This window comes from Camelus bactrianus, chromosome 27 (genome assembly GCF_048773025.1).
Source record: "Camelus bactrianus isolate YW-2024 breed Bactrian camel chromosome 27, ASM4877302v1, whole genome shotgun sequence".
Taxonomy (NCBI): domain Eukaryota; kingdom Metazoa; phylum Chordata; class Mammalia; order Artiodactyla; family Camelidae; genus Camelus; species Camelus bactrianus.
This window is the reverse complement of record NC_133565.1, coordinates 35,237,694-35,260,933: the sequence shown is the minus strand read 5'-3', so window position 1 is coordinate 35,260,933 and position 23,240 is coordinate 35,237,694. Positions and strand designations below refer to the sequence as shown.

At 52.4% G+C, this 23,240-nt stretch overlaps 1 protein-coding gene across 1 annotated transcript in view; it reads left to right on the top strand.

The window, feature by feature from the left end:
* THSD4 (thrombospondin type 1 domain containing 4) overlaps positions 1–23,240 on the top strand; it is a 485,629-nt gene that overhangs the window by 88,587 nt on the left and 373,802 nt on the right. Inside the window, exon 5 of the mRNA XM_074353946.1 lies at positions 11,639–12,086. Within this exon, the coding sequence (XP_074210047.1) occupies positions 11,639–12,086 (448 nt within the window). The remainder of the gene's footprint in view (positions 1–11,638; positions 12,087–23,240) is intronic.

The following is a 23,240-nucleotide window of genomic DNA, read 5'->3' as shown; positions in this document are numbered from 1 at the left end:
CTTTGCTTAGCACCTGCCTGGCCAGGCACTGTGCCCTGCAGGTAATCTCATGTGGTTTCCCCTGAGGCTGGCAGGGCCCCTCGGGTTCCAGTCACAACACACACCAGCAACAGGTTTGATTTCCAAGAGGGCTCCTCCCACTGACGCTGGAGAAGTGAATGCATTTCTTTTCTTCCATGCAAAGCCAGCGCTGTTGCTGTCAGCCCACACTTGGCTGTCTGCCTCTGCAGTGACCCTCGCAGGCCATGGTTGCATGCTCTGTGTCCTTCACCTTGGGGACAGTGCAGCCGTCATGGTCACCACCATTTACAGAGCATCCACAAGGGCCAAGCCCTGTACTGGGCCGTTCACCTCTGTTATCTCATTCACCCCTGACGACAGCCATCGATGAGGTGGGCATCCTTACCCTGTTTTGCCACTGGAGACAGGAGATGTAGTGTGACCGACGGCCGGCCCATGGTCACACGGATAATAAGTGTCTGCCCTGGCCTGTTTGATGGGCTACCCAGGATCTCTCTAGCATCCCATGTTGCCACCCCAGGGGATGTCCTGCTCTCCTCACTTCAGGGATACCCTGCCCAGAATGAAGTAGGGTGGGACCAGCCTCTTTGCTCCGAGCAACCTAATATTAACTCGGCCTCAACTGGAAGTGCCTCTTGGGTGGCCCTCTCCTAACTCATTTTTTGCCTTTGTGCGAATCCAAAAAAGATACCTCTTCCTCTGGCTAGGTTCATCTTCCCACTAGGAGGACACCCTGGATTTCAACACCCAGGTGTCCTGGTGCAGTGCGTAACCTGCTCAGCTGTGATGGGTGGGGACAGTGCTATGGACCTCACCTCCTGGGAGGCCAGCGGGTGGGTCCCTGGGGATAGGGTCTTCATAAGTCTTGACTTCCCCGTGCAGAGAGGGCCTTTTAAACTCAGAGTCGCTCCAAGAGCACCTTTCTGCTCCCTTCGCTAGGTTGCTGGCCTCTCGGCTGCGGCCAGTCCTCCTGAACCCATGGCGACGAGCCGGCTTTCCTTCTCTCTCACTAGAGGAAGTTCATCCCTTCGCCCTGTGTCCCTCCGTCCCCCCCGCTTCCTCCGGCCTCTTCCCCCCGCTCCCCAAGTGTAAGCCCTTGCGATCCTTCTTCCCTGAAGGCTCAGAGCAGAGCTGTCAGCTGATTCTCACGCTGGTCTTTGGACCCAGGCCTTAAGCACTTTCTGGAGAGCGGCAGCAGGTCTGGTCAGACCGGCTAACGCGTGTGACCGTGTGTACCGCGTGGGAGGCAGCAGGAAGGCTTTTGTTTTCATCGTCTGAATTTTTATTTCCTTAAGCGGTCAGCGTCTTGCCTCTTACCTTCCGTAGATGCGAGATGGCTTATTGGGCTGGAACAGCCCTGGCAGGGCTCTCAGTCTTCTGAACTTCTAAGAAGACACATGCGCTCAACCTAAACCGTTGGCTCGCGGCCTCTTTGAACTTAGCACACGCGATCCTCTCTCCGTTTGGCAGGTGATCATAGTGGGACAGTGTGAGTTTTAGGAACGCAGCTGTCTTCCCAGTTTCAGGGGGCGGGCTCCTGCCCCCCGCCCCCCCCCGGCCTGGGACCCCCCCCCCCCCGCGGGCCCTGGGCGAACATGTGCTCCTGCCCCTCGGCTCCTGCCCCCTGCTCTCCCTGCCCTGGAAATTGAGTGCCTGGTCTCCCCAGGTGGCTGGTGGCTGTGGACTCACTATTACCAGCTCCCCACCCAGACGCGCGGGGCCACCTTGATTGCTTCCTTCCTGGAGCTCAGAGCCTTTCAGTCTCTCCTGATTGATCCACGGAGGTCACCTTTACCGAGCCACTGGTCAGAGATGCTGGGCAGCGAAGCTGTGGTCTCTCTCGTGTCTTGTTTCAACAGACACTCCCAGAGCGCCCCGGGGCAGGCCGCAGCTGGTCCTCCGGATCCCGCACTCGGGCGGGAGGAGCTGGCAGGCTCGCCCCGAAGACCTAGAGGGCACGTGCGGGAGCCGGCCTTTGACCAGCAGCCTCACGGAGACACAGTGTCTGCGCCGGGGCAGGGGCCTGCAGACCGCCCCTTGCGGTGTGCGGGTGGCTGGGGGAGCCTGTGGGGCGCTGAGCGGCTGTTTATGTTGGGCCAGGAAGGCTGCACCCGTTTGTGAGTGAGTAGGGTAGGGTTCCAGGCAGGCCCTGGGAGGCACAGGACTCAGTGTGTTCGGACATTGGTGAGTGATCCATTATGCCTGGGAAGCGTAGGGGCAGGAGACGGGGGGAGGGGAAAGACTGGAGTCGAATCTGGGAGGAGAGACTGAGACCAGATGGCGAAAGACATGACGTGGCATCAAACCGAATGTGCCTTTTTTAGGTTCCACGTGTAAGCGATGTCGTTCGGTGCTTGTCTTTCTCTGACTTACTTCACTTAGCACAGTGCCCTCCAAGGCCATCATGTCGCTGCTGGGCGTAGGACAGGTTCAAGGATGTACGTACAGCACGGGGAATGCAGCTAATATTCTGTAATAACTGTAAATGGAGAGAAACCCTTCAAAATTGTATAAAACAAAAAGAAAGAAACTAAACGTGCCTTAAAACCGTCTAGGTTTGAACGTTTTTTTCTAGGCAGAGATGAGCCATGAGGGCTTTTTGAAATAGAGGGTGATGACCAAGGGCTGTGTTTAGGAGAGCAGATCTGGTGGTGAGAGAAGTCAAAAGCGCGTGAGGCTCCTGAGCCTGACGGGGGGGCACCGGGTGGGTGGGGACGCTGCGGACGGCCGCGGATGTGTGCGGGCATGTTTGCCGCCACTGAAAACACGGGACTGGACGTCCCAGGGCCGGCACTGTTCCTCACCGCGGCTACACTGCCGAGCATGTTCAGACTCTGCCAAAGCTTCCACCTGTCCTCGAGGCCGGGACGGCCTTTGCTAATCTGGAATTTTCTGGGAGGTTATGGCTTTTCAGTTACTGACAGTGACATTTCAGAAGAATGTTTTCTCCGCTGTTTCCGTCCCCTCCGTCTTTCGGGCTGGTTTAGAAGTGGGTATTTTGTGTCCAGTGGACAAGCCTGCATATGTACGTATTAAGGCTGCTGACTTGGATTCTGTGGGTGGTGCTGTGTACGCCGTGTCCTCAGGGAGACTTCTGACCGGGGCTTTCTGCGTTCGCTTCCCACGACCCTCCCCACGTCCACACGCCTGAAACCTTCAGTGGAAACAGGTCCGTGCTTTGCTTCTTGGTATCACTTTCATATATTGAAAACCTGTGCAGAAGAAAAAAATTATTGTGCTGGTACAAAAGAGGAAGACATGACAGAGGAATCCGCTTCAACTCCGCCCTGCTGAGCCCGCTTCCCGGGGAAATCAGGGCCTGAAACTTCATCTCTACCAGTTCAAAAATGTGTCCAGCACATGCGTCTATTCTCCTTTATTGTGTACAGTTTTCTCTTTTCTTTTTAAGCACAAACAGGAGCGTGAATGTTTAGTGCCTTCAGCGTCTTGTTCTTTTCCATTTCACTGGACTTTGGAGACCGTTCTGGATCAGTACACAGGCACCTGCCTCATTCTTCTAAACAGCTTCTTTGAACTCCAGTCTGCGCTGCGCCATTTGCCGTAGCATGTCCAGTCCCTCGTTCTCCTGTTTAAGGGGGCTTGGGTTGAGTGTCACAACTCAGACATGCGGAATGCCAGTTATTTTTCTCCATCTAGGTTTCGTTCATGAGTCTCTGTTTCTGCTGCTGCAGGAAATCCGCCAGCTCCAAGGACTCAGGCGCTCAGAGCCTTCATGGTAGACTTCGTTAGTTTGGGGTTTATGCTCCATCCCGTCAGGAGTCCCCTCCTTCCTCAAATTCTGCCCCTTCCCCTGGGGGAGACCTGGGTCCGCAGACGAGAGGCTCTGTGCAGTCGCGGGGAATGAAGGGAGCAGGGCGTCTGCTCTGCGTCCCTGGCTGCCTCCCGCCCTTTGCAGTAAATGCTGCCGAAACCTCCACGCGTGCTTTGCTGGCCTCTCGTCGCCGAGGGCCATGTGCTCTGTGTCCCTGCTGGAACCACAGAGACCCCTTTGGGATGAGCCATCGGCACTCAGGCGCCATGTTGGATACGGGCTTCCCCAAGCTTCCGGGTCCCTTCTGTTCTCAGGCTCCTGAACAAATCTGTTCCTCCCCACTCCAGGCAGAGTACTCTGGTCTAAGCTCTGCTCACTGCCTCTCCGTCGCTGCCTCGTCTCGTCTGCCTGCTAGCCAGGCTCTTCAGTGCCTTAGATTCAAGAACTCCAGGGTCATCGCATCTTCCTCACAGTCTGTCCTGTACACCCTACTTCTGCTCTCTGCGCCCCGGACTTTGGTTCTTGACAGACCAAGCCCAGCTCTTCTCTCCTGCCGACCTCCAGGTCCCCTCTCCTCTGGTGCTGCCGTCATCGCGGTCACTGTAGAAGCGCTGGCGGGGGAGGACGGGAGGAGGGCTGGCCGGGAGGGAGAACGTACCGGCTAGTTCCTTAGGACGCTGTCCTGCGAGGGCTGTTTCAGGCGTCCTCCCAGTTCAGCAGGGCTGCACCGGGGACCTTGAGCCCACACCTCTTTGCACCTCTGTAACCGCTTGGAAAGACAGTTCCCAGTTACCATTCCTACTGCTCAGTAGCCTGTAAAATATCTTATATAAAACTCCTTAAAAATGCCTTTGGTCGTACTAATGGATTGTGGGAAAAGCGTTTCACTCGACAGCAGTTGCAAATCTCATCTTCCGCCCCCACGTCCACGCTTCAAGCGCCTTGTCTTCTCTAGAGGAGAAAGGAAGTGCGTCCCTTTGTGGAGGCTGGCCTAGAGCCACCCCCAGATGCAGCGGCCCTGCGCTTGTGACCCGGAGTCTGTGACTTTAGCTTCTCGTGCCGTCCCGCCCGTCCTCGGTGCTAGGACTGGCCGGGCAAACCTGCCCCAAACACGGGCTTGGTACGAGTTTAGCTTTGATGTGTAAAAACAGTGCCAAGTGCCAATGTGGCATCAAAGATCCTTTAAACCACGTGGAGATGAGTCATTAGATGTAGTAAGATTCAGAAGGGCCTTGGATTTTCTCAACAGTAGCTGACAGGGAGACTTCAGCTGGTTCCCTGAGCCGTCCCCAGTATTCAGGAATCTCCCACCTCACACGCCTCCTTTCCGTCTTCCCTGTGGAAGAACTGACTTCTGTTTACCTGACAGCTCAGCTCAGGTAGCCAGTTGCAAGCAATGTCCGCTCTACGTGCTGGAAGACCCGGAGCCTCCAAGACGAAGCAGGGTGGGGAGCCGTTCCACTTGAGCGGGGGAAGCTGACCCCATTTCCCAGTCCCCGAGCGGGCAGGCTCGGGCTCCTGGGGTCCCTCGCAGGCTGGGCCCAGGGGCCGCTGCGCTGTGGGGTGCTCTGGCCCACGTGTGGTCCACATTAGCAGAGCTGAGAGAGGCTGGACCTCACAGAGACCTGCCGGGGCTCCCAGAGAAAACACAAGGGGGGTAAACACGGAGAGAGTAAGACATACAAGCGGCCTGGCTTCCAGAGGGCGGGGCTGTCTCTGCCGCTTCCCCGCCATTCCGGACGCTCAGGCGGGACCCGGGGAGCCGCCACAGCAGCCAGCAGACGTCCTCGCCTGCGTGGCTCTTCAGCTCCGGCCGGCGTGCGTGGGGCACGTGGACCTCTGAAGTCGTCCCTCTTTTTGAGAGTAAAGCTGAGTCCCAGCCTTTTCGGGTCCTGCCTTCTGTTCCAGGGACCTGCTCCATCTCCAGGCGTCTGGTACGAGGAATGATCTCACCCGGCAGATGAGGCTTTTATGCCTGCACAGAGGGGTGTTCCATGTGACAGAAATTAAACACAGGGACTAATGGAGGGGGCGGTTTCCTTCCTCTGGCAGTGGGTTGAGCCAGCCATTCATTCGTTTCTTCAGTTTTTCAGTAGTTGTTGAACACTTACTCTCTGCTGGCCGTTATACTGGGTTTCAGGCACACAGGACGGGTAAGACACACCCCGTTCTGAAGGGGCCACAGTCTGGTAAACCAGGGCAGGTGAAGCGCGTCGGCGTGGAGGCGTTTCTGTTCTGTGCCGGTTACACGGTGGGGCCCGCGTGAGGACAGAGGACACTGACTCGGCGGGTAAGGGCTGCGGTGGGATTGGACTAGGAAGAGCCACATGGACGGGTTAGTGTTCAGCCAAGTCCTGGGTGAAGAGATGGCTGGTGCAGGAAATGGGGGGGGGGGAGGCAGCCTCGAGGAGGAAACAGCATGGCGTGAGCACGGAGGAAATGATTGGGTTGCTCTGTTGGGGAACTCCGAGGAGTGTGGTGTTGGGGGGGGGGGTCCCTGCAGCGCCAGGCTGTGGCGAGAGATGTGACAGGAGCTGTGTTGTGCGGACAGGGTGGCTAAGCCGGGGAGCTTGAACTCAGTACCCAGGGGCCAGGTCAGGTCAGAGGTCACGGAAGAGCCAGACAACGTCAGGGGTTGGTGTGGTACTTGGGGGTGAAACGGAGCAGTGTGGTCCACAGACCCAGAGCGTCAGCTTCATCTGGGAGCCTGTCAGAAGCACAGATTCCCAGACCCCAGCCCAGACCTCCCGAGTCAGACTGTGCAGGTGGGGTCCAATGCTTTGTTCAAGTAAGGCTTCCGGGCGGTCCTGACGCTTGCTGGAGTTTGAGAGCTACTGAGACGGGGAATGTGGGGCGCACTAGAAGAAGCTGGGCTTGAACGTGTTGAGTTTGAGATGTCGCTGGGCAGGGGTGTCTAGCTAGAGCAGTTCCCACAGCATTGGTGCCGCCTGGGGGCTTGTTGCAAATGCAGACTCAGAGCCCAGCCACCACCCTCCCACCCCGACCTCCTGAATCAGAAGCTGCAGTTTGACAGGATCCCCAGACACTTGCGTGCACGTCCCAGGTGAGAAACAGGTGCCAGTCCAGAGCTTATTTGGGTCTGTGGGATTGGTGCTCCAAAGAGGGGTCTGGGCCGGCCACAGAAATGTGGGTGTTGTCAGTTACAGGTGGTGGCTGTAGATGACACGCTTCCAGGGGTCGTGCATGGGGCTGGGAAGAAGGAGACGAGTTGTGGTGTCTTTGCCTGAATCTTCCCACCGCCTGGCCAGGATTAACCTCGCCAAGCTGCACAGCACCACCCGTAGTGAGCCCCAGGCGGCAGCCGGCCTGCTGCAGGGGACGTGTTTTCTGTATTTACTCCCTTTTCCAAAATGCAATTTGCAGCTGTTGTCTCAGGAGACAGCAGGTTGCCCAGACGCCCACAGTTGGCCACTGGAAGACCTGGGACCAGAACCCGGTGTCAGAACCCTTCCTGTCCTGCTCTGGCCGTTGTGGGGGAGGGAAGTACCGCACACGATGCCCACCAGATGCTCGTAGATGTTCAGTAAAGGTTTGTTAAAGGTTGTGGAAACACATGGAAAGTGAATGATAAAAACTGCTTTCAGATTCAAAAAATGCATTCCTATTGGTAACTGCTGTTTGATCTTTACAATGTCACTGTCGGGAGAAAAGACGGGAATTCATGCTCTCACTTTTGGAAGGTGAGCTTTAGGGGAAGGTTATGGCTCAGTGGCAAAGCGCATGCACGAGGTCGTGGGTTCAGTCCCCAGTGCCTCCATGAAAATAAATAAACAAACCTAATTACCTCCCCCCACAAAAATAAATTTTAAAAAATACATTAAATAAATAAATGAATACTGAGAGAAAAAAATTTAAAAATTAAAATAAATAAATAAAAGATAAGAGCTTTGTTGAGATGATTAACCTACCATAAAAGTCACCATTTAAAGTGTACGGTTCAGTGGGTTTTAGTGGATTCACAAGGCTGTGCAACCATCACCACTGTCTAATTACAGAACATCACCCCCCCAAAAAAAAACCCAGACCCTCTAGCACACTCCCTTCCCCACCCCCACCCCCAGCCCCTGGTCACCACTGATCTGCCTTCTGTCTCTGTGAATTTGTGACATTGCCGACCAGTGGAATCGTGGAGTACGTGGCCTCTCGAGCCTGGCTCTTTTCACCTAGGACACTGTCGAGGGCCATCTGTGTTGTGGTCTGTATCAGTACCTCACCCCTTTTGCGGCTGAGCAGCAATCCAGTCTATGGATGTGCTATGTTTTGTTTCTCCATTCATCAGTGGATAAGCATTTGGGTTGTTTCCATCTCTTGGCTATTATGAATAAATCTGTTATGAACACTCACGTACAAGTCTTTCCATGGACATATGTTTCCATTTTTCTTGGGTGTACACCTAGGATTGGAATTGCTGGGTCACATGGTAATACTACATTTAATTTTTTGAGAAACTTCCAGATAGTCTTCCAAAGCAACTGCATCATTTTACGTTCCCACCAGGAGTGCATGAGGGCTCCAGTCTCTCTACATCCGCCCCAGCGCTTGTTACTGTCTCTCCTTTTTATTATAGCCATCCTAGCCAGTGTACTCTCATTTGTAGTTAAGAAAATTGAGGGCTTTTTTTTTTTTTTCCTGAAGTTCGTAGAGCTAGCAAATACCAAGCTTGAACTTTTTTTTTTTTAAGCAAATACTCTGTGAAGCATGCTCTATGCACAGCATTATTTGTCATTTGCTCTCAAATTGTTTACCCGTTACAACAGCCTGGAAGGAAGCTACTGTTACCGTCTTTATTTGTACGTGCCTGCAGGGGCCCGGCCGGGCCTAGGACGCAGCATCTAAGGAGACATCACAACCCTGGGAGTGAGCGTCTCCCTAAATGTTGGGCCCTAAGTGCTTCTAAGGACCGAGGAACCTACCCAAAGTTTCACAATTGGCAGAGCTGGGATTCAAACCCAGGAAACCTGTTTCAGAGTCCAGGTCCCTAACCACTACACTGTGCCAATACTCATATCCTTGCGCTCCAAATCAGGCTTTTCCTAGTTCTTTCTCAAGGCCTACCTTTCCAAAATTAGCTAGAACTTTGACACACGTTGAACCCCAAGTAAAATCCCAGAGTCGGATTATGGGGGGACCCAGCAAGACGAATCAACCTCACAGCCCCCAGGCACCTGCCGCGTGCGCCCCTGGAAGGGTTCACTGGCCACACGCATCCCCGTGGCCCCACCTCTGCTTGCTCTTCCAGCTTCACATCAATCTGCCCGGTTCACATCTGCCCCCTGCAAATGGCCAGATGGACTCTGTCCTGGTGGGGAAGAGGCCATTCTGAACGTCGGGTGTGCTCTGACCGGCCGTAAGGAAAACACTGTTCTCCTGGCCAAGCGGGGACCGACCTGCCACTGGTCCAGGTGTTCTGGGACCAGCACCCTGACTGGCTGCTCATTTTCTCCGTAGTCTGTGGATCGGAATTGATGGTCGTCTGTGGTGGAATCACCCTCTTTCCTGCGGTGTTGCGGTCTGGGTGGGTTCTAAGCAGGTCTCCGGTTTAGGCCGTGCCTCCCACAAGGCAATGTGAGTAGAAAAATACACATTTGCATGTGTGCACGTTACCCCTTTGGGGGTGATGGCAGCCTCTGGAAAGACGCTGACACCCGTCATCAGCCAGCTGTGGCTTATCCCCCCCCCCCAGGTCAAGGTCAAGTTCAAGGTCAAGTCAGCCTAGATTCAGCACTTTTCACTGACTGAGCTGCAGCCACACAGCCTGGCCCAGACCAGCAGATTTTTGTATATGTCACAAACTCACAGGTTCTTAAAACAATTTCATGGCTAGCTTTCTCCATTAAACATGACACATTTTACTGTTGAATTCTCACTCTTCTGTTTGGAATTTCAATTCCATTTTATGACTTTGTTCTCCAAAGCCATGGGTCTGTGGACCAGCATCACCTGGGAGCTTGTTGGAAATGCAGAATCCTGGGCGCCACCCAGACCTGCCTCTCGGCAAGGTTTCTAGGCGACTCCTGTGCCCATTCAAGTTTGAGAAGCATCTTTCCGTGTGTCTTCCTTTCTCTATTACCTGCAGCTGGGGGCTCCACCCAGTACTTACCTTGAAGCTAGAATTTTTGGTAGGCTTTCAGATCTTAAAAAGAAAAAAGAAAAAAAAGATACGCACACACAGAGAAATTCTTTCCTTCGCCTTTGTATGATGTCATTCATTTTACCTGGCCTGCCACAAGGAGAAAAAAGCAAATTACACCCAATTCTGTCTCTCTCTCTCTCTGTATATATATATATTTAAGACTAACTTAATTACATCTCTTTAAGCAGCATTCTGGATTGCCCCCATCATTAACAGAGCCCCAAGTGTTGCCAAGATTAATTGAGAAATGCCGAAAGGCAAAACAAACATGAGCACCGTTTAATTCAAAGCCGTATCAGCTAAGAATGAAGGTGCAATTAGTGATAAAGATGTTAATAATTAGTTGTGGTCTGTTAAATTTTATATTCAGTGGTTATGTAGAGTGAAGAAAGAATTTCCTCATGAGGGCAGAAACTAATGTTTCACCTTGATTGCTGTTTTAATGTGTTTATTTTAATGGGGCCATCCTGCAGAAATCCTCGGGCACATTTCCAATTTTACATACATATAGAATTAATTATTCTGGAAGCATTTGTAATTTTAGAGTTGGAACGATCTTTGCGGTCGTTTAATCCAGTTCAGTCATTTTACAAATAAGTGAGAGTGAGAGACTGACTTAAGTCCTTCCATGGGGTACGGGAGCCTTGCTTCCCAACCCTCAGACCAGTGACGGTGACGCTCCGAGCGCCCCAGGCAGAAGCGCTCTCTCGCGCTCAGACTTCCCAGTGCACTTTTGGCTGTGTTGCTCCCAAGGCCCTTTCCCCACCTTGTGCTATGTTCTGGTTGCTTTCAACTGGACAGTTACGGTCTTGGGAACCCTGTTTGATTCACTTTTATATTTCTTCACCGTTCCTAGCTCTGTATTTTGCAAGCAGCGTGTGCACGGTGACTTTGCATGCAACGGTGGGCGGGAGCGGACGTTTCCCTGCTTGCTGGAGCTGATGGGGCCTCACGCTGGTAGCTTGAAATTGGCCAGTTGTTGACATCTACCAGCACACCACCGCATACATGGTTTTCATGAGAACTCGCAAGGCACCTGGCCTTGACGAGATCTGAAGACGCACACCGACGTGGAGGTGACCACTTGGCGGTTACTCCGCACGGGCTGACTCAAGAGTAACCAGTTGCTCAACCTCCTCTAGTTTCTTCAGGGACTGAGTCTGACCCAGTGCAGGTGAGGCCGTGGGGCTGCACAGGAGGCGGCTGCTTAGCCAGGTTCCAATTACCTGCAAAGTTATATGGGCGCCAGTGGTCATGGAAACAGGGTCTGAATTATCGGGCACAGTCGAGTGAGGGAAACCCCACGGACTGTTATCAGGAAACTAGTGAACAGGAAGTTACTGCGGCCGAAATTGCAATTTCTGTCTTCATATTTTTCAAACAGCCTTCAGTGGCTCCCTGCAACCTACAAAAATGCCCAAACTCCCTCAGTCACACACGGGCCGTGGCTTAGCGTTCGATCCTCCTTTTCCACCTGTTCCGGCCTCCGTGGTGTTTCCTTGTCCTGGAAAGCCCTCCTTCCAGAGGGTGAACGTCATCTTCACGTTGGTATGAAGGATTTCCCTGTTCCACCCCAGGCTTTCTGTATGGTTTCTGTTCCTCCCCAGTCCCTTACACCACAGTCCAGAGCTTCTGGGTTTACTGAAAATCCTATGACTCGTTCGTCTCTTCTCCTGTGTGTCTCCCTTTAGGAGCAGGACCCGCGGTCCCATCGGCCCTGGCAAGTACGGCTACGGCAAAGCCCCGTACATCCTACCCCTGCAGACGGATTCTGCGCACTCACCGCAGAGGCTTCGGAGACAGAGGCCCTCCTCCCGGAATTCCAGGTCCCAGGGAGCATCAGGTTCCAGCCACGGCTACAGCCCTCCAGCCCAGCGGGCCCCCCAGCACGGACCTCTGTACCAGAGTGACAGTGGCCCTCGTTCTGGACTGCAGGCCTCCGAGAGTTCCATCTACCAGCTGCCTCTAACCCAAGACCAAGGCTTCCCTGCAGCCTCCAGTCTCTTCCACGGCCCAGAAACAAGCAGCGGGCCCGGCGCAGGGGCCCCCGGGGCGGCCCAGGGCTTCTCCCAGCCCGCGCGGGCCGCGGCCATCTCCTGCATCGGGGCCTACCGGCGGTACAGGCTGTGCAACACGGACGTGAGTACCCGCCCCGGGCCGCCTGCTGGCCAGCGGACGGCGGGGGAGGCGGGGAGGGCACCGGCCTTCAGGCCGCGTCAGGGCCCCTTCTGGTTCCCATCCTTCCCATTCCTCTCTGTGTTTTCTCCCGCACGCTTTTCTTTTTAATAGTGTAACTTTCTCTTTTAATAATTCTTTTAATAGTAATAACACTTCAGTAACTTAGGAAATAACTTCTTGAATCACTTGTTTTTTTCACTGCTGATTTTATTATTAATAGGGTTATTTTTATTTCTATTGAAGTAGAGTCGGTTCACAGAGTTGTGTCGACTTCTGGTGTGCGGCGCCGGGATTCGGCTCTGTGTGCGCACGCGCGCCTTTTCATGTCCTTGCGCGTTGCAGGCTGTTACAGTGCATGGAAGGTGGTTCCGCGGGCTGTGCAGCGGGACCTTGCTGATCTTCGAATCGCTCGACGATCACTGTTGCTGCCTATCAGACGACCCCCGTACTCTCGGTGGCTTCCTGTCAACAGTATTTTTTCTTTGCTGGTGGGCCTGTGGGTCAAGTACAGTTTGGCGAGTTTAGGGCAACCAGTGATGGTGCCACGGCTGTGGGGGTTTGGGGAGGCTTGACTGGCATGGCTATCGCCCAGTAAGTTTCCTGGAGGCTCCCTGCTCTTCAGGGCATGAAGACTTCGGATGTCGTGCCACGAAAAATTCTGATAGCGAATGACTTGCTGAAGATTCCGCAGCTGGTGAGGAGCAAAGGAAATCATACGTGGAATCTACATGAGATGCCCAAACGTGTTTTACAAAAATATAGGTTTAAAGACTATATATAAAAGGGAAAGGAATAACAGAATGTTTAAAGGTTAAATTTCCAAATTGCTATGTTTTCTCATTAATAATTTAATCTGCCTTTAATGCTCTGTTACTGGGTAACAGGACAGCTGTTCTGTATTAGCTTCAATTTCCTCATTAAAAATATATTTCCGGCTAGAGAGTCCACAGAAATGACTTAATTTGTGATTTTAATAATTCCTCTGAATGTCTGGGTTGCTTTTCAGCTTATTCTTCCACTGACAGACTTCAGGAATTATTAATTTTTGTAAAGCAATAGTTTTTCCAAAGCCATTACTCATCGGTCTACCACTCAGTCTTGACTGAGTGTCACTGCTTGTCTTGTAACAGACCAGGCTCCACGGAAGACCAGAGGAAAGTCGTGTTACCCACCCCACGGGGTTGTTACGAGGATCAAACAAGGAGATGTTAAGAAAGTGCTTTGTAAATCAGAAGGAGTATTTGTGTCCATGATTGGTCCCTGTTCTTGAATATCCATTGCAATTCTTTTGAATTGAAATGAAGTCATTTCTAATGTAGAACACATTCTCCCATGGACTAGTAATTGTCTTAATTTTGAGGACCGAATAAATCATAAAAAGAAGGGAAAAGGGAGCAGGCACTTGGCATATATATGGACCTGCTATCTACTTAGCTTTTCTTTCACCGAGCCTGCGTTTTAGGCACGCACTGTGTGCCAGACCCGTGCTGCCCACAGCAGGGCGGCCTCTCCCCGAGGAGGAGCTGTGGTTTCCCCAGGTGCTCGCTGACCCCACTGCTGAGGGGCCTGAGGTGTGAGGAACGTTTTAAACCTCTTGTGAATTCACGGTCGTCGGCATCACTTTGGAAGCAGGTAAAGCAACGCGTCGCACCGAGGACAAAGCCGTAACGCCGACGGAGGAGTGTACACGCCCAGTTCCCTTCTCCTCACCCTAGCATCCTGCGCCCCTTCACCCCACGTCACATCCTAGTCACCCCTGTTGAGAGGTGTCTTTCCTTAGAGGCCCCCTGACTGCATGTCGTTCTGTAAGCCCGTGGCTTCTTGTGACTTGGGCCACTTTAAACACTTCACGTGGCCCGTGAACACTTTAAATCTCCCTGTGTTAGTGGTTTCCAAAACCACTCCTAGGTTTAACGACTTGCTGGGAAGACTCACAGACTCAACACGGTCCCCCGCGCAGTTGTGGTTTATTGCAGTGAAAGGACGCAGAGGAAAGTCTGCAATGAGAAAACTGCATGAGGCCACATCCAGAGGAAGGCAGACACAGTCTTCCAAGGGTCCTGTCCCTGTGGGGTCGCACGGGGTGCTCACTCCCCCAGCAGTGAGAGCCTGCACGTGCGAAGCGCTGTCCACCAGGGACGCTCGCCAGAGGCTCTGTGGCCGAAGTTCACGCTGGGAGCCAGTACGCGGGCACCCCTGCCTGCTGCATGCTGGGATTCCAGGCTCCCCCGAAGACAGCAGGTGCTTAGCATGAAGCGTATCACTGGTGCGTATAGCTGGGGCACGGTGAGTCACTCTTGCCGCTTTGGGAGTGGTGGAAACCCTTCCAGAACTCAAGCCCCCACCCGTCAGCCGAGGACCAACTTTGCAAGCAGGCCTGTCTAAGGAGAGCAGTCGTGGTCCTGTTGTGTTAAGTCTAACTTGCATCTTCTCCACGTGGACCCACGTGCTCCGGCACCTTAGCGTCGGTGACCTTATGTGGACATGTGCGTAGACTCCTCAGCATCCACATGAAGAGATGGCACGAATCCTCCAGTTATGTCGATCTTCCTACTCAGAAAGGAACGGGGTGACGGGCGATATTGTGACCAGTCTCGCTAATCCCCCAGGGGAGGCCGGCCGTCACCTACGTTCTCCTCAAAGATTAAAAAAGAGCGCGTGCGTGGAGAGTCCTCGCCCAGCTGTTATCTGGGAGAAGGGAAAGTAAGCCAGGGCGGGCTGGAAGTACCGGCTGATTTCAGAACTTCACCCCTTAAGCTAAGTGCCCAGAACATCCCACCCCGGCTCTGGGTGGAATGGCCCCCTTTCTCGGGCTCCCCCACAGGGAAAGTCTCCGTTCTGAGGCTCGAGGTCGTGCAGGTGACGGGCGGTCTGAATTAGGGGAGGTGTTTTTGCTTCCGTATCTCAGAGCCGTGTCCCCTCACTGGTCGCGATCCCTCCCTCGATGCCCTTCCTGCCCAGTGGCAGAGAAGGCGCTGAATGCAGCTGCTTGTGGCTGTTGCGGCTGGCGCTGGAGCGCTCAGTGAGGGGGAAGAACCCTGGGAGCACAGGGCAGGAGGCCACAGAGTTGGAGAAGACGCCACTGAGAAGGGAACAGTTGAGCTGGGCCTTCAAGGATGCCCAAAAAAGGGAACAGAGAGTTTGGAACCAAAGAAATAGCTTAGTCAGGAAGGCAGGATTGTATCAGGATCTCGGGTGCTGCGACGCCTGCCGGGGGGGTAGGGACCCGCCTTCCTGCCCCCCCCCCCCCCGCCTCCTCCTATCCACTGCAAATGACCGCAGTCTTAACTGGGTGTTTGTTCTGTAGGCATCTCAGAATACGGACACGTCACATGGTCTTACTGGACTTTCATACTTGAGGTAGATGGCGAGAAACTTCTTAACTATAGGGAACAGTCAGAAAGCAACTCGAATCAGCTGGTTCAATTGGATGCTAGGCCTGCAGTGCAGGACGGGGTAGTGGGTTTGGAGGGAGCTCCACACTGGGGAGCTGAGTTTCCTTGGGCAAGTTACTTAACTCTCCGAGGGCCCTCTGCGGAGTAGGCATGGTGATGAGGGTGATGTGAGCTCCAGGCAAGGTCCTGTGTAGAAGCTGCTCGGCGGGTGCCGACACTTCGTTAGTAAATAAACCATCTGGACCTCAGGAAGTGAACGAACGTGGCTGACCTGCCTCTCTGCAGGTGAGAATGGGGTGAGGTGTCTGCATAGCTCAACAGGCCCCAGCTCCTAAGTGCTAAGTCACCGAACTGCGGGCGAGGTGGGCAGACGTGCTCAGAGTCGCCGTCTGGCCTCTGGGTCAGCTGTGGTTGACAGCCTTTCCCGTTGCCCAGCAGTAAGACAAGATTGCTCAGAGACCCAGCATTCCAGCTGCCATGTGGCTTCCACGTCACCACCCTTGGGTCATGTTTCAAGTTACGAAAGTGAAGCTATAGGTAACCTCACGCCAGTGACGTCTTCCTACCCTCAAACGTGCATATTTAACGTTAAGCCCTACCTTACGACGCCATCTGGAATTTTAAGCGTGCTGGTGTGTCTTCGGGATTGTCTGATTTATGTGAGATGAAATAGCACTTCGGAATCAATCACGAATGCAGCAGTGACGATCTCTGAATGCTGACCTCAAACATAAGACAGGTTTTATTTTTCACTTGCCTACGATGTGTAACAGGAAGTTAAGGGGACACATTCCAGTATAAATAAAGAATCCATGTCTCGGCTGTTGTGAGTAGTGCTGCTGTGAACACTGGGGAGCCTGTGTCTCCTCGAATTAGAGTTTCCTCCTGGTACACGCCCAGGAGCGGGACTGCTGGGTCACAGGGTGAGGAACCTGCACGCTGTCCTCCGTGGTGGCTGCACCAGTCTGCGTTCCCACCAGCAGTGTAGGAGAGTTCCTTTCTCCCCACACCCTCCCCAGCATTTATCATTCGTGGACTTTTGAATGATGGCCACTCTGACTGGTGTGAGGTGACGCCTCATTGTAGTTTTGATTTGCATTTCTCTGATAATTAGTGCTATTGAGCGTTTTTTCATGTGCCTATTGGCCATCGGGATGTCTTCTTGAGAGTAATGTCTATTAAACAGGGACCTCCTGAATAGCACAGGGAGCTATATTTTCTTGTAATGAGCGGTAATGAAAAAGAATCTGAAAAAAAAAGTATGTATGTGTATAACTGAGTCACTTTGCTGTACACGTGACACTAACATGGGAAACTGACTACACTTCAATACAAAATAAGAATTAAAAAAAGACCCTTACGATCTTTTAGAGCAGTCATCCGTCTTAGACACCTGCTGGTGCAGCAGTTCAAGTCACTCGCTGTTGCGGGTTTGTACTTGGAATCCATGAGCACAGCGCTGACACTGACCAAGGGGTCAGGGACACTGAAATCAGAGCGAGCTTGGACCCCAAGCAGCTCGGGGTCAGTAGGAGAGACTCCTAAGTAGGTAATAGCAAGTGCGGCGCGCAGGCACCGCTACACACGCTGCGCGGGCACCTTGAAGGCTCCAGGTAGTGGAAGTGAACTTGGCGTGGGTGGAAGCAGCGAGGCTTCCTGCAGGGGTGCTGGCGACACAGTACAGGGGGAGTTTTCTAGGAAGAGGAGGTGCTCCCCTCAGGGCGGAGGAGCAAGGAGGGGCACCTGGAGGACCTCTCAGTGGAAAGAGATGTCTTTGCCAAGAGCGATGGTTTCACCTGTGAGTTTATCTTCTGCAACAAAGGGCACCCCAGACAGGCACCCCTGGTTTATCCACAGCCCTGCACGTTCCCAGCTGTGGCGAAAAAGAGTAAGTGCTCAAGGAATTGAGTAAATAGGTGCGTTTCTTCTTCGCGGAAGCTCGTCGGAGGCCGAGACTTGGGAGCAAAAGAACTAGCGTCCTTCTGGGGATGATGCAGGGGAAGGAGGAAGCCAAACCACAGGCCCTCTGGTGCCCGTGGGGATGCAGTTAAAATGCAGTTCTTTCCTACTGGCTGTGTCTGGGGTTTTGTATTATTATTTGCTGAAAACATTAACCAACCAAGACACTTTATGCCCTTCGTCCTGGACACCTGGGTGTCCCTCTCCCGCCTTCTTCTCTTAAGCCCTGTGAATTCAGCGCTTCCTCCCTGGAGAGGAGACTTGACACACAGGCTCCTGGATCAGGGAGGCTGGAGCGAGTCTCCTGGTGCAAGGCGGGGACAAGGTTCTGAGTTCTTAAAGGGCTCTGCTGCCAAAGGAGGTGTGACCCTGAGTTTAGAGAGTGCTCTGAACGTTTTGAAGGGTAGAACCCCTGGGGCTAAGAGCAGCTTTTAGCAAACGAGGGCTGTGATGAGTTCTGGTACCGATGACTCTCTGGGCGATTTCCCTGGGGTGGGACTGACTGCTGACAATGGATTGATCCATGTGGAGTTGATCTGGCTCAGAGTAGGTGAAAATGAAGGGAAGATGTTGGACAAATCTCAAGTATATCTGAGCTCTCTTTAGGCAGGTTCTAATTCTACCCCAGAGCTGACAGACAACTTCCTGCGTATAGTTTTAAGGAGAAACGTAGCAAATGGGCCAGTGCATTCAAGAATTCGGTGCAGCTCCGTAAGGTGTAAAACTTGCTGGGAACTGTAAGGCCAGGTACTGGGTGGACAGGTCATCTAACCAGAGGGCTCGACGTCAACTTCCCCCATTGTGACCTCATCACCAGCCTCCTTATGCGGGAAATACACGCCCGTGTTAGTGCCTTTTGCATCGTTCTGCTTTCTGTCTTCTCAGACCACCTGGAATTTTCCATACAAATTTCTTATTAACTTTTTCTTATTCTATGAGTGGCCTTTCATATATATATGAAATACGTATGTGAATGTTTTTGAGTGTGTAAATATTAAATATATTAAACGTGTAAATATCAAACATAAATATTCAGATATATTTCATATAAATGGATTTCATATGTATGAAACACAGATGTGTGAATCACGCACACACATGTATATAGATGGTTCACAGCTGTCCCTTTTCGTGATGGTACAAAGTCGTACATGCAGGAAGAAGTATCACAGTGATAGAGAGAGAGGTGAAACCTAGTCCCTCTCCCAAGACGCAACCACAGCTATTTTAAATTTTCATGCTCGCTCTCTTCGTCACTAAGTTAGCGTGCTAGCACCTCTGCTCCTGATGTATCCATTGCAGATTTTCTCCGTCGATGTCTCACTCTGCGAGATGAAGAAGTGACCTCCTTCCTCCCGCTCTGGCGACCTCTGCTGCCCGCATTTTACTTTCAGTCGCATCTTTATTATCTATAGTGTATTAAGGGTTTTTCCCCTTGACTTACCCGCATTAGGAAGGATCAGTTAACTTCTGAGTTTTCAGGATTGCAAATGCAGTGCCCGAACAGTGCCCTAATTCTCATTGCCCACGTGTTCTGGCTTATTTTATTTATTTTTAATTTTTTTGCCTTGCCCTGGGACATCTCTGCAAGAGACTCTTACAAGGGATTTTCCTCTGCACCCTCAGGAGTCATAGCACCTGGCACATAGTAGGGGTGCAATGAATGTTTGCCTTTGAAGAGTTTCACATGCTGTCTCAGCAGACAGCAGACAGGAAGGAAACCCGTGGTTAATTCAGTCCCTAAAGTAGCCACTAGGAAACGGGTGCTCCTCGGGGGAGTAGGAGCTCTGAATTTACAAGTGTACGTTTTGCAGTAGACTTCCTGTTAGTCAGAAAAGGGACGTTCTCTTTTAGACCTTCTTACAGGCGTGAAGATATATTAATAACCTAAAGAAGGAGAAACAAACAAACTTTCCTGGGATAGGCCTAGATTTGTGTGGAGATGTATGTAGAGTTTAAAAAAAATTAGCCTCTTTGGGGTGAGTGGATGGGCTTCGTTACGTTAGCATCCTTGGGGTCTTTGACGTATTTATCGAATGAGAGGGCAGCTCCTTTCTCTAGATCATTATGAACTTGGGTGGGAAAAATACGTGTTTGAGGACTAAGAAAACCTCAGTCCTTTGTGTTTTGTTTTTTAAGTCCAAAGCTTTCACCCGACTCTTCTGGATGAACCAGTTCACTGACGGTCCAGAGGAGCCCTGGGAGTGGTGGGGGTGGCAGAAGAGTCTTCGCGAGGTTGAGTTTGTTCCAAGGGACTTGAGAAAGCAGAAATTAGACATATTTGGAAAGCTGTGCCGGATGAGTTGTAAGACATCTTCGTTCATGGTTGTGTGACTCTGCAGCTGGGAAACAAAGCCCATCTTCCATCTGCAGCAGAGCAGGGAAGGGAATGTGTGCTCAGAACATCTGACATCGACCCGTCAGGAACTTAGCTGGATTCATCTCTGATGTCTTCTTAGATTCCAGCCCCGCTAACATGCACTGAGCGTTACTGCGAGCTGGAAACTTCAGTGTGTTACTGATTTGCTCCTCACAGAAGTCCTGGGGCGGGGGCGGGGCGGAAGTGGTGCCGGGCTCGTTCCTGAAATGCAGTCATTTGGGTTGAAGGGAGCAAAGTGCTTTGCCCAAGGTCACATAGCCACTTTCTCATGGCAGCACAGGGACGTTTTCTAGGTTTCTTTTTTTAGACTTCTTCACTGCGCTGATGTTAAATACATCGTGTGTTGCTATGGTAGCTGGTCTTTTGATTGAATCCAGAGCGATGCAAAGGACAAAAAAAAAAAAAAAAAATGCATGCTGGACTCAGGCAAACCCCAGCGTCATGTTCCTTGATGTCATCTTCATGGGGGATGATGGTCTTCAGGCTTCTGGGAAACTGACAGTAATTAATCACTGAAAGGTAATTGTGTGATCACGGACAGTGGCCTCTGAGCAGTGAAGTTACGTGCAGGGCCTTGTCATCTCAGATTACCCAGGGTCACTAGGAATGTAGCCAGAGTTTCCATAATACTCTTTGTGACTCATCGTAGCTCTGGGCAGTTGCCTGGGTGGAACTTTGGGTAGGGCCCGAGGGCTTCGTGAGGATTCACCTCATCCTACGTATGTAAACAAAGTACATCTTTATATCTCTTCCCATAAGAGAGCTGTGGGACTGCCCCCCACCTCGGGGTGGAAGGGGGTCGTTTGCAGGGAGGTCATCTCTCAGGGGCGCTCTTTGGCTGTGCAGCTCCTGTCCTAGCTGGCTTTATCCTGAATGACCCTGATCCCCACGTACGAGGCTTTTCCCTTGTTTTGGTTTCTGAAGATTACGAGATTACGAGAATCTGTGCCCATGGAAAGGATCAGCTGTCTGCAGGAAGTCTTCCCAAAGCCAACTCACAGCTGTAATGTGGCGACAATTACTGATAAGGCGGGGGTGACTCAGCCTGTGGCATCGGGAAACAACCCACTGAAAGTATAACAGATGTAAAGTGATCCGTAACCTGGAGGTTTTAACTTCTGGGAGGCTGTTAAAATGGGAGGCGATCTCAGGCTGATAACAGCAGGACAAGTACAAACAGATGTAATCTACAAAAGGGACATGAAACAGAATTTCCCCAGCCCGCCTCAGCTTTCATCCTCAGTCCGTGGCTCCCGATCCTTTTTGCTGGGGCCACTTCAGTGGACCTCAGAGGCGGAATCTGACCTTGGCCTCCAGGCCTCCTGACAAGAGGCAAGAGGGAGTTTGAGGCCCTCTTGTCTGAGGACCCGCTGCAGATTAACTTTGCTGTCCACGCACTCTTGAGGGGCACCATGGCATCGTGGTTACTGTCGTGGGTTCTCGATTCAAGTACTGATTTCATCGCTTGCCCTGTGGCCTTGGGCAGTTCATTTAACTTTTCTTTGCCTTGGCTTCCTCATCTGTAAAATGGGTGTAATAGTGGTTGTGCAGATTAAATGAGCAACTATATATACATCGTATGGTGGAGTATCTGACATTTAGTGAGCGCCAGTAAAACTTCGCTGTTCTTAACAGCACCCTCATCGGTATCACCCCAGGCTCCTGCCTCCCTCACTGCACCATAATTGTCTTGGTAACCCCCTTCCAGATCTGGACCCTGTGAGACTTGCGTTTCTCTGGCCAGGTCTCTCCTCCCCAGGAAGTAGTGGCCTGCCTTTAACCGGCAGCTCAGCTGGCATCATGGGAGGCCCTGCTCAAGGTCACTCACAGGGTGACGCCCATCTTCCAGGGCACCTTGTTACCTCCTGCCGCACCTTCCCATGCGAGGTGTTCGCTGGATGCCGTGGTCAACCTCTGGGCTCAGCTGCCTCCTGGCTTCTGTAGGTGGCTTTGCTGCCTCAGCCCCTGACCCCCTCACTGTGGGTCTGATGCCACATTAAGCCTTTGGCCTCAGGAGGTAACTGGGTCGTACTCAAATATAATGAGCTTGTTGTTGGCCAAGGACAGGGTATCCTGAATGACCCATCACAGGTGGCTGGTTGACTTGGCAGATGCATACGGATATAAATGAGAACACCAGGCACTAGCATTAAAAACACTGATACACTTTTATTACTGTGTGTATTTACTGAAGAAAAGTTAGACAATAGAAGTAAGCCAGAAGTCACCTGTGGGAAGGAGGCGGCTATGCCCCACCTTCCAGAGATAACGCGTTCAACCTCTCTCTCCACACACCCTCCCCACACCCCACGCACATAATCATTTCAACACTTTGTCACTTAACGGATTGTGGGCTGCTTTCCACGTCATGAAATAGACACTTATGTCGTCAAACACTGAGCAATTCAGAATGATTCTGAAGATGTGGTTCGCGATCCAGCCTGTTGGCACTTTTTTGCTGATGGAAAGAAGTTAGTTAAATAGACTGGCCAAGTTTCTGTGGTCTGCAGCTTCCATTTCTGGTAACTGCCACCAGGTTCCTTAGGGTGGCTTCTGGCGGGAGCCTCGATCAGAGCCACCTGGCTCTACGTAGGCGTGGTTATTTGAGGAGCAGGACATTTGGCCCACTTGATCTGGCCTCTTTCCGTTACAGAACCCGCCGCCCGGCAGTGGCCCTCTCGTTTCTAGTTAGGGTTGGGACGGGTGGCGGGCAGTGCTGCGGACTCTGCCTCCATGTCGCTGTCAGACCTTCGGCAAGGTGCCCCGCCCCTCCAGGACTCTGCTTCCCCATCTGTAAATTGGAGGGGTTGGATTCGCTTCTCTTCTTCTCTCACGCTATGATTGCGTGTTAAATAATTTGGAGTCGACTGAGGCTTGGGAGGGGCTCTGAACTGCTGCTGCCTCGTCTGGTGCCAGGCTGGCTGCACCAGCATCACAGAGGGAGCACGCGGAGCGTATGCGCCTGGCCCTCTTCTCCGCCCTCCACTGGGGTGAGGCCCGAGAATCGGTATTTTTAACCAGCCCCTGAGGGATTCCTTCTCATTGCAAGGATGGTGTCTGCTCTCAAGGGGCCCAGCTGAGCCTGTCCCAGTTGAACTTTGGTTCGGGTCAAAGGGTTGTAAAAAGCGTCCTAAGCCCAGATTCTTCGTGGGGACAGCTGCCACTGCTGGAAACCACACGGCTCTGCTGTGGGACTGCCAGCAGCTTGGCTTCCAGAGCCCGCGGGGACAGCCTTTCCCAGCCCGACAGCTCCTCGCTGGCTGTCAGCGCTCAGCCCACCCTGCCCATCCAGCCAGCCCTTTTTTTCCCCCTCCAGTTTCCAGCATGTTCTACTTCACACGGTTTCTTGCTCCATATGGTTTGGCTCAGGCTGCAGTGGGT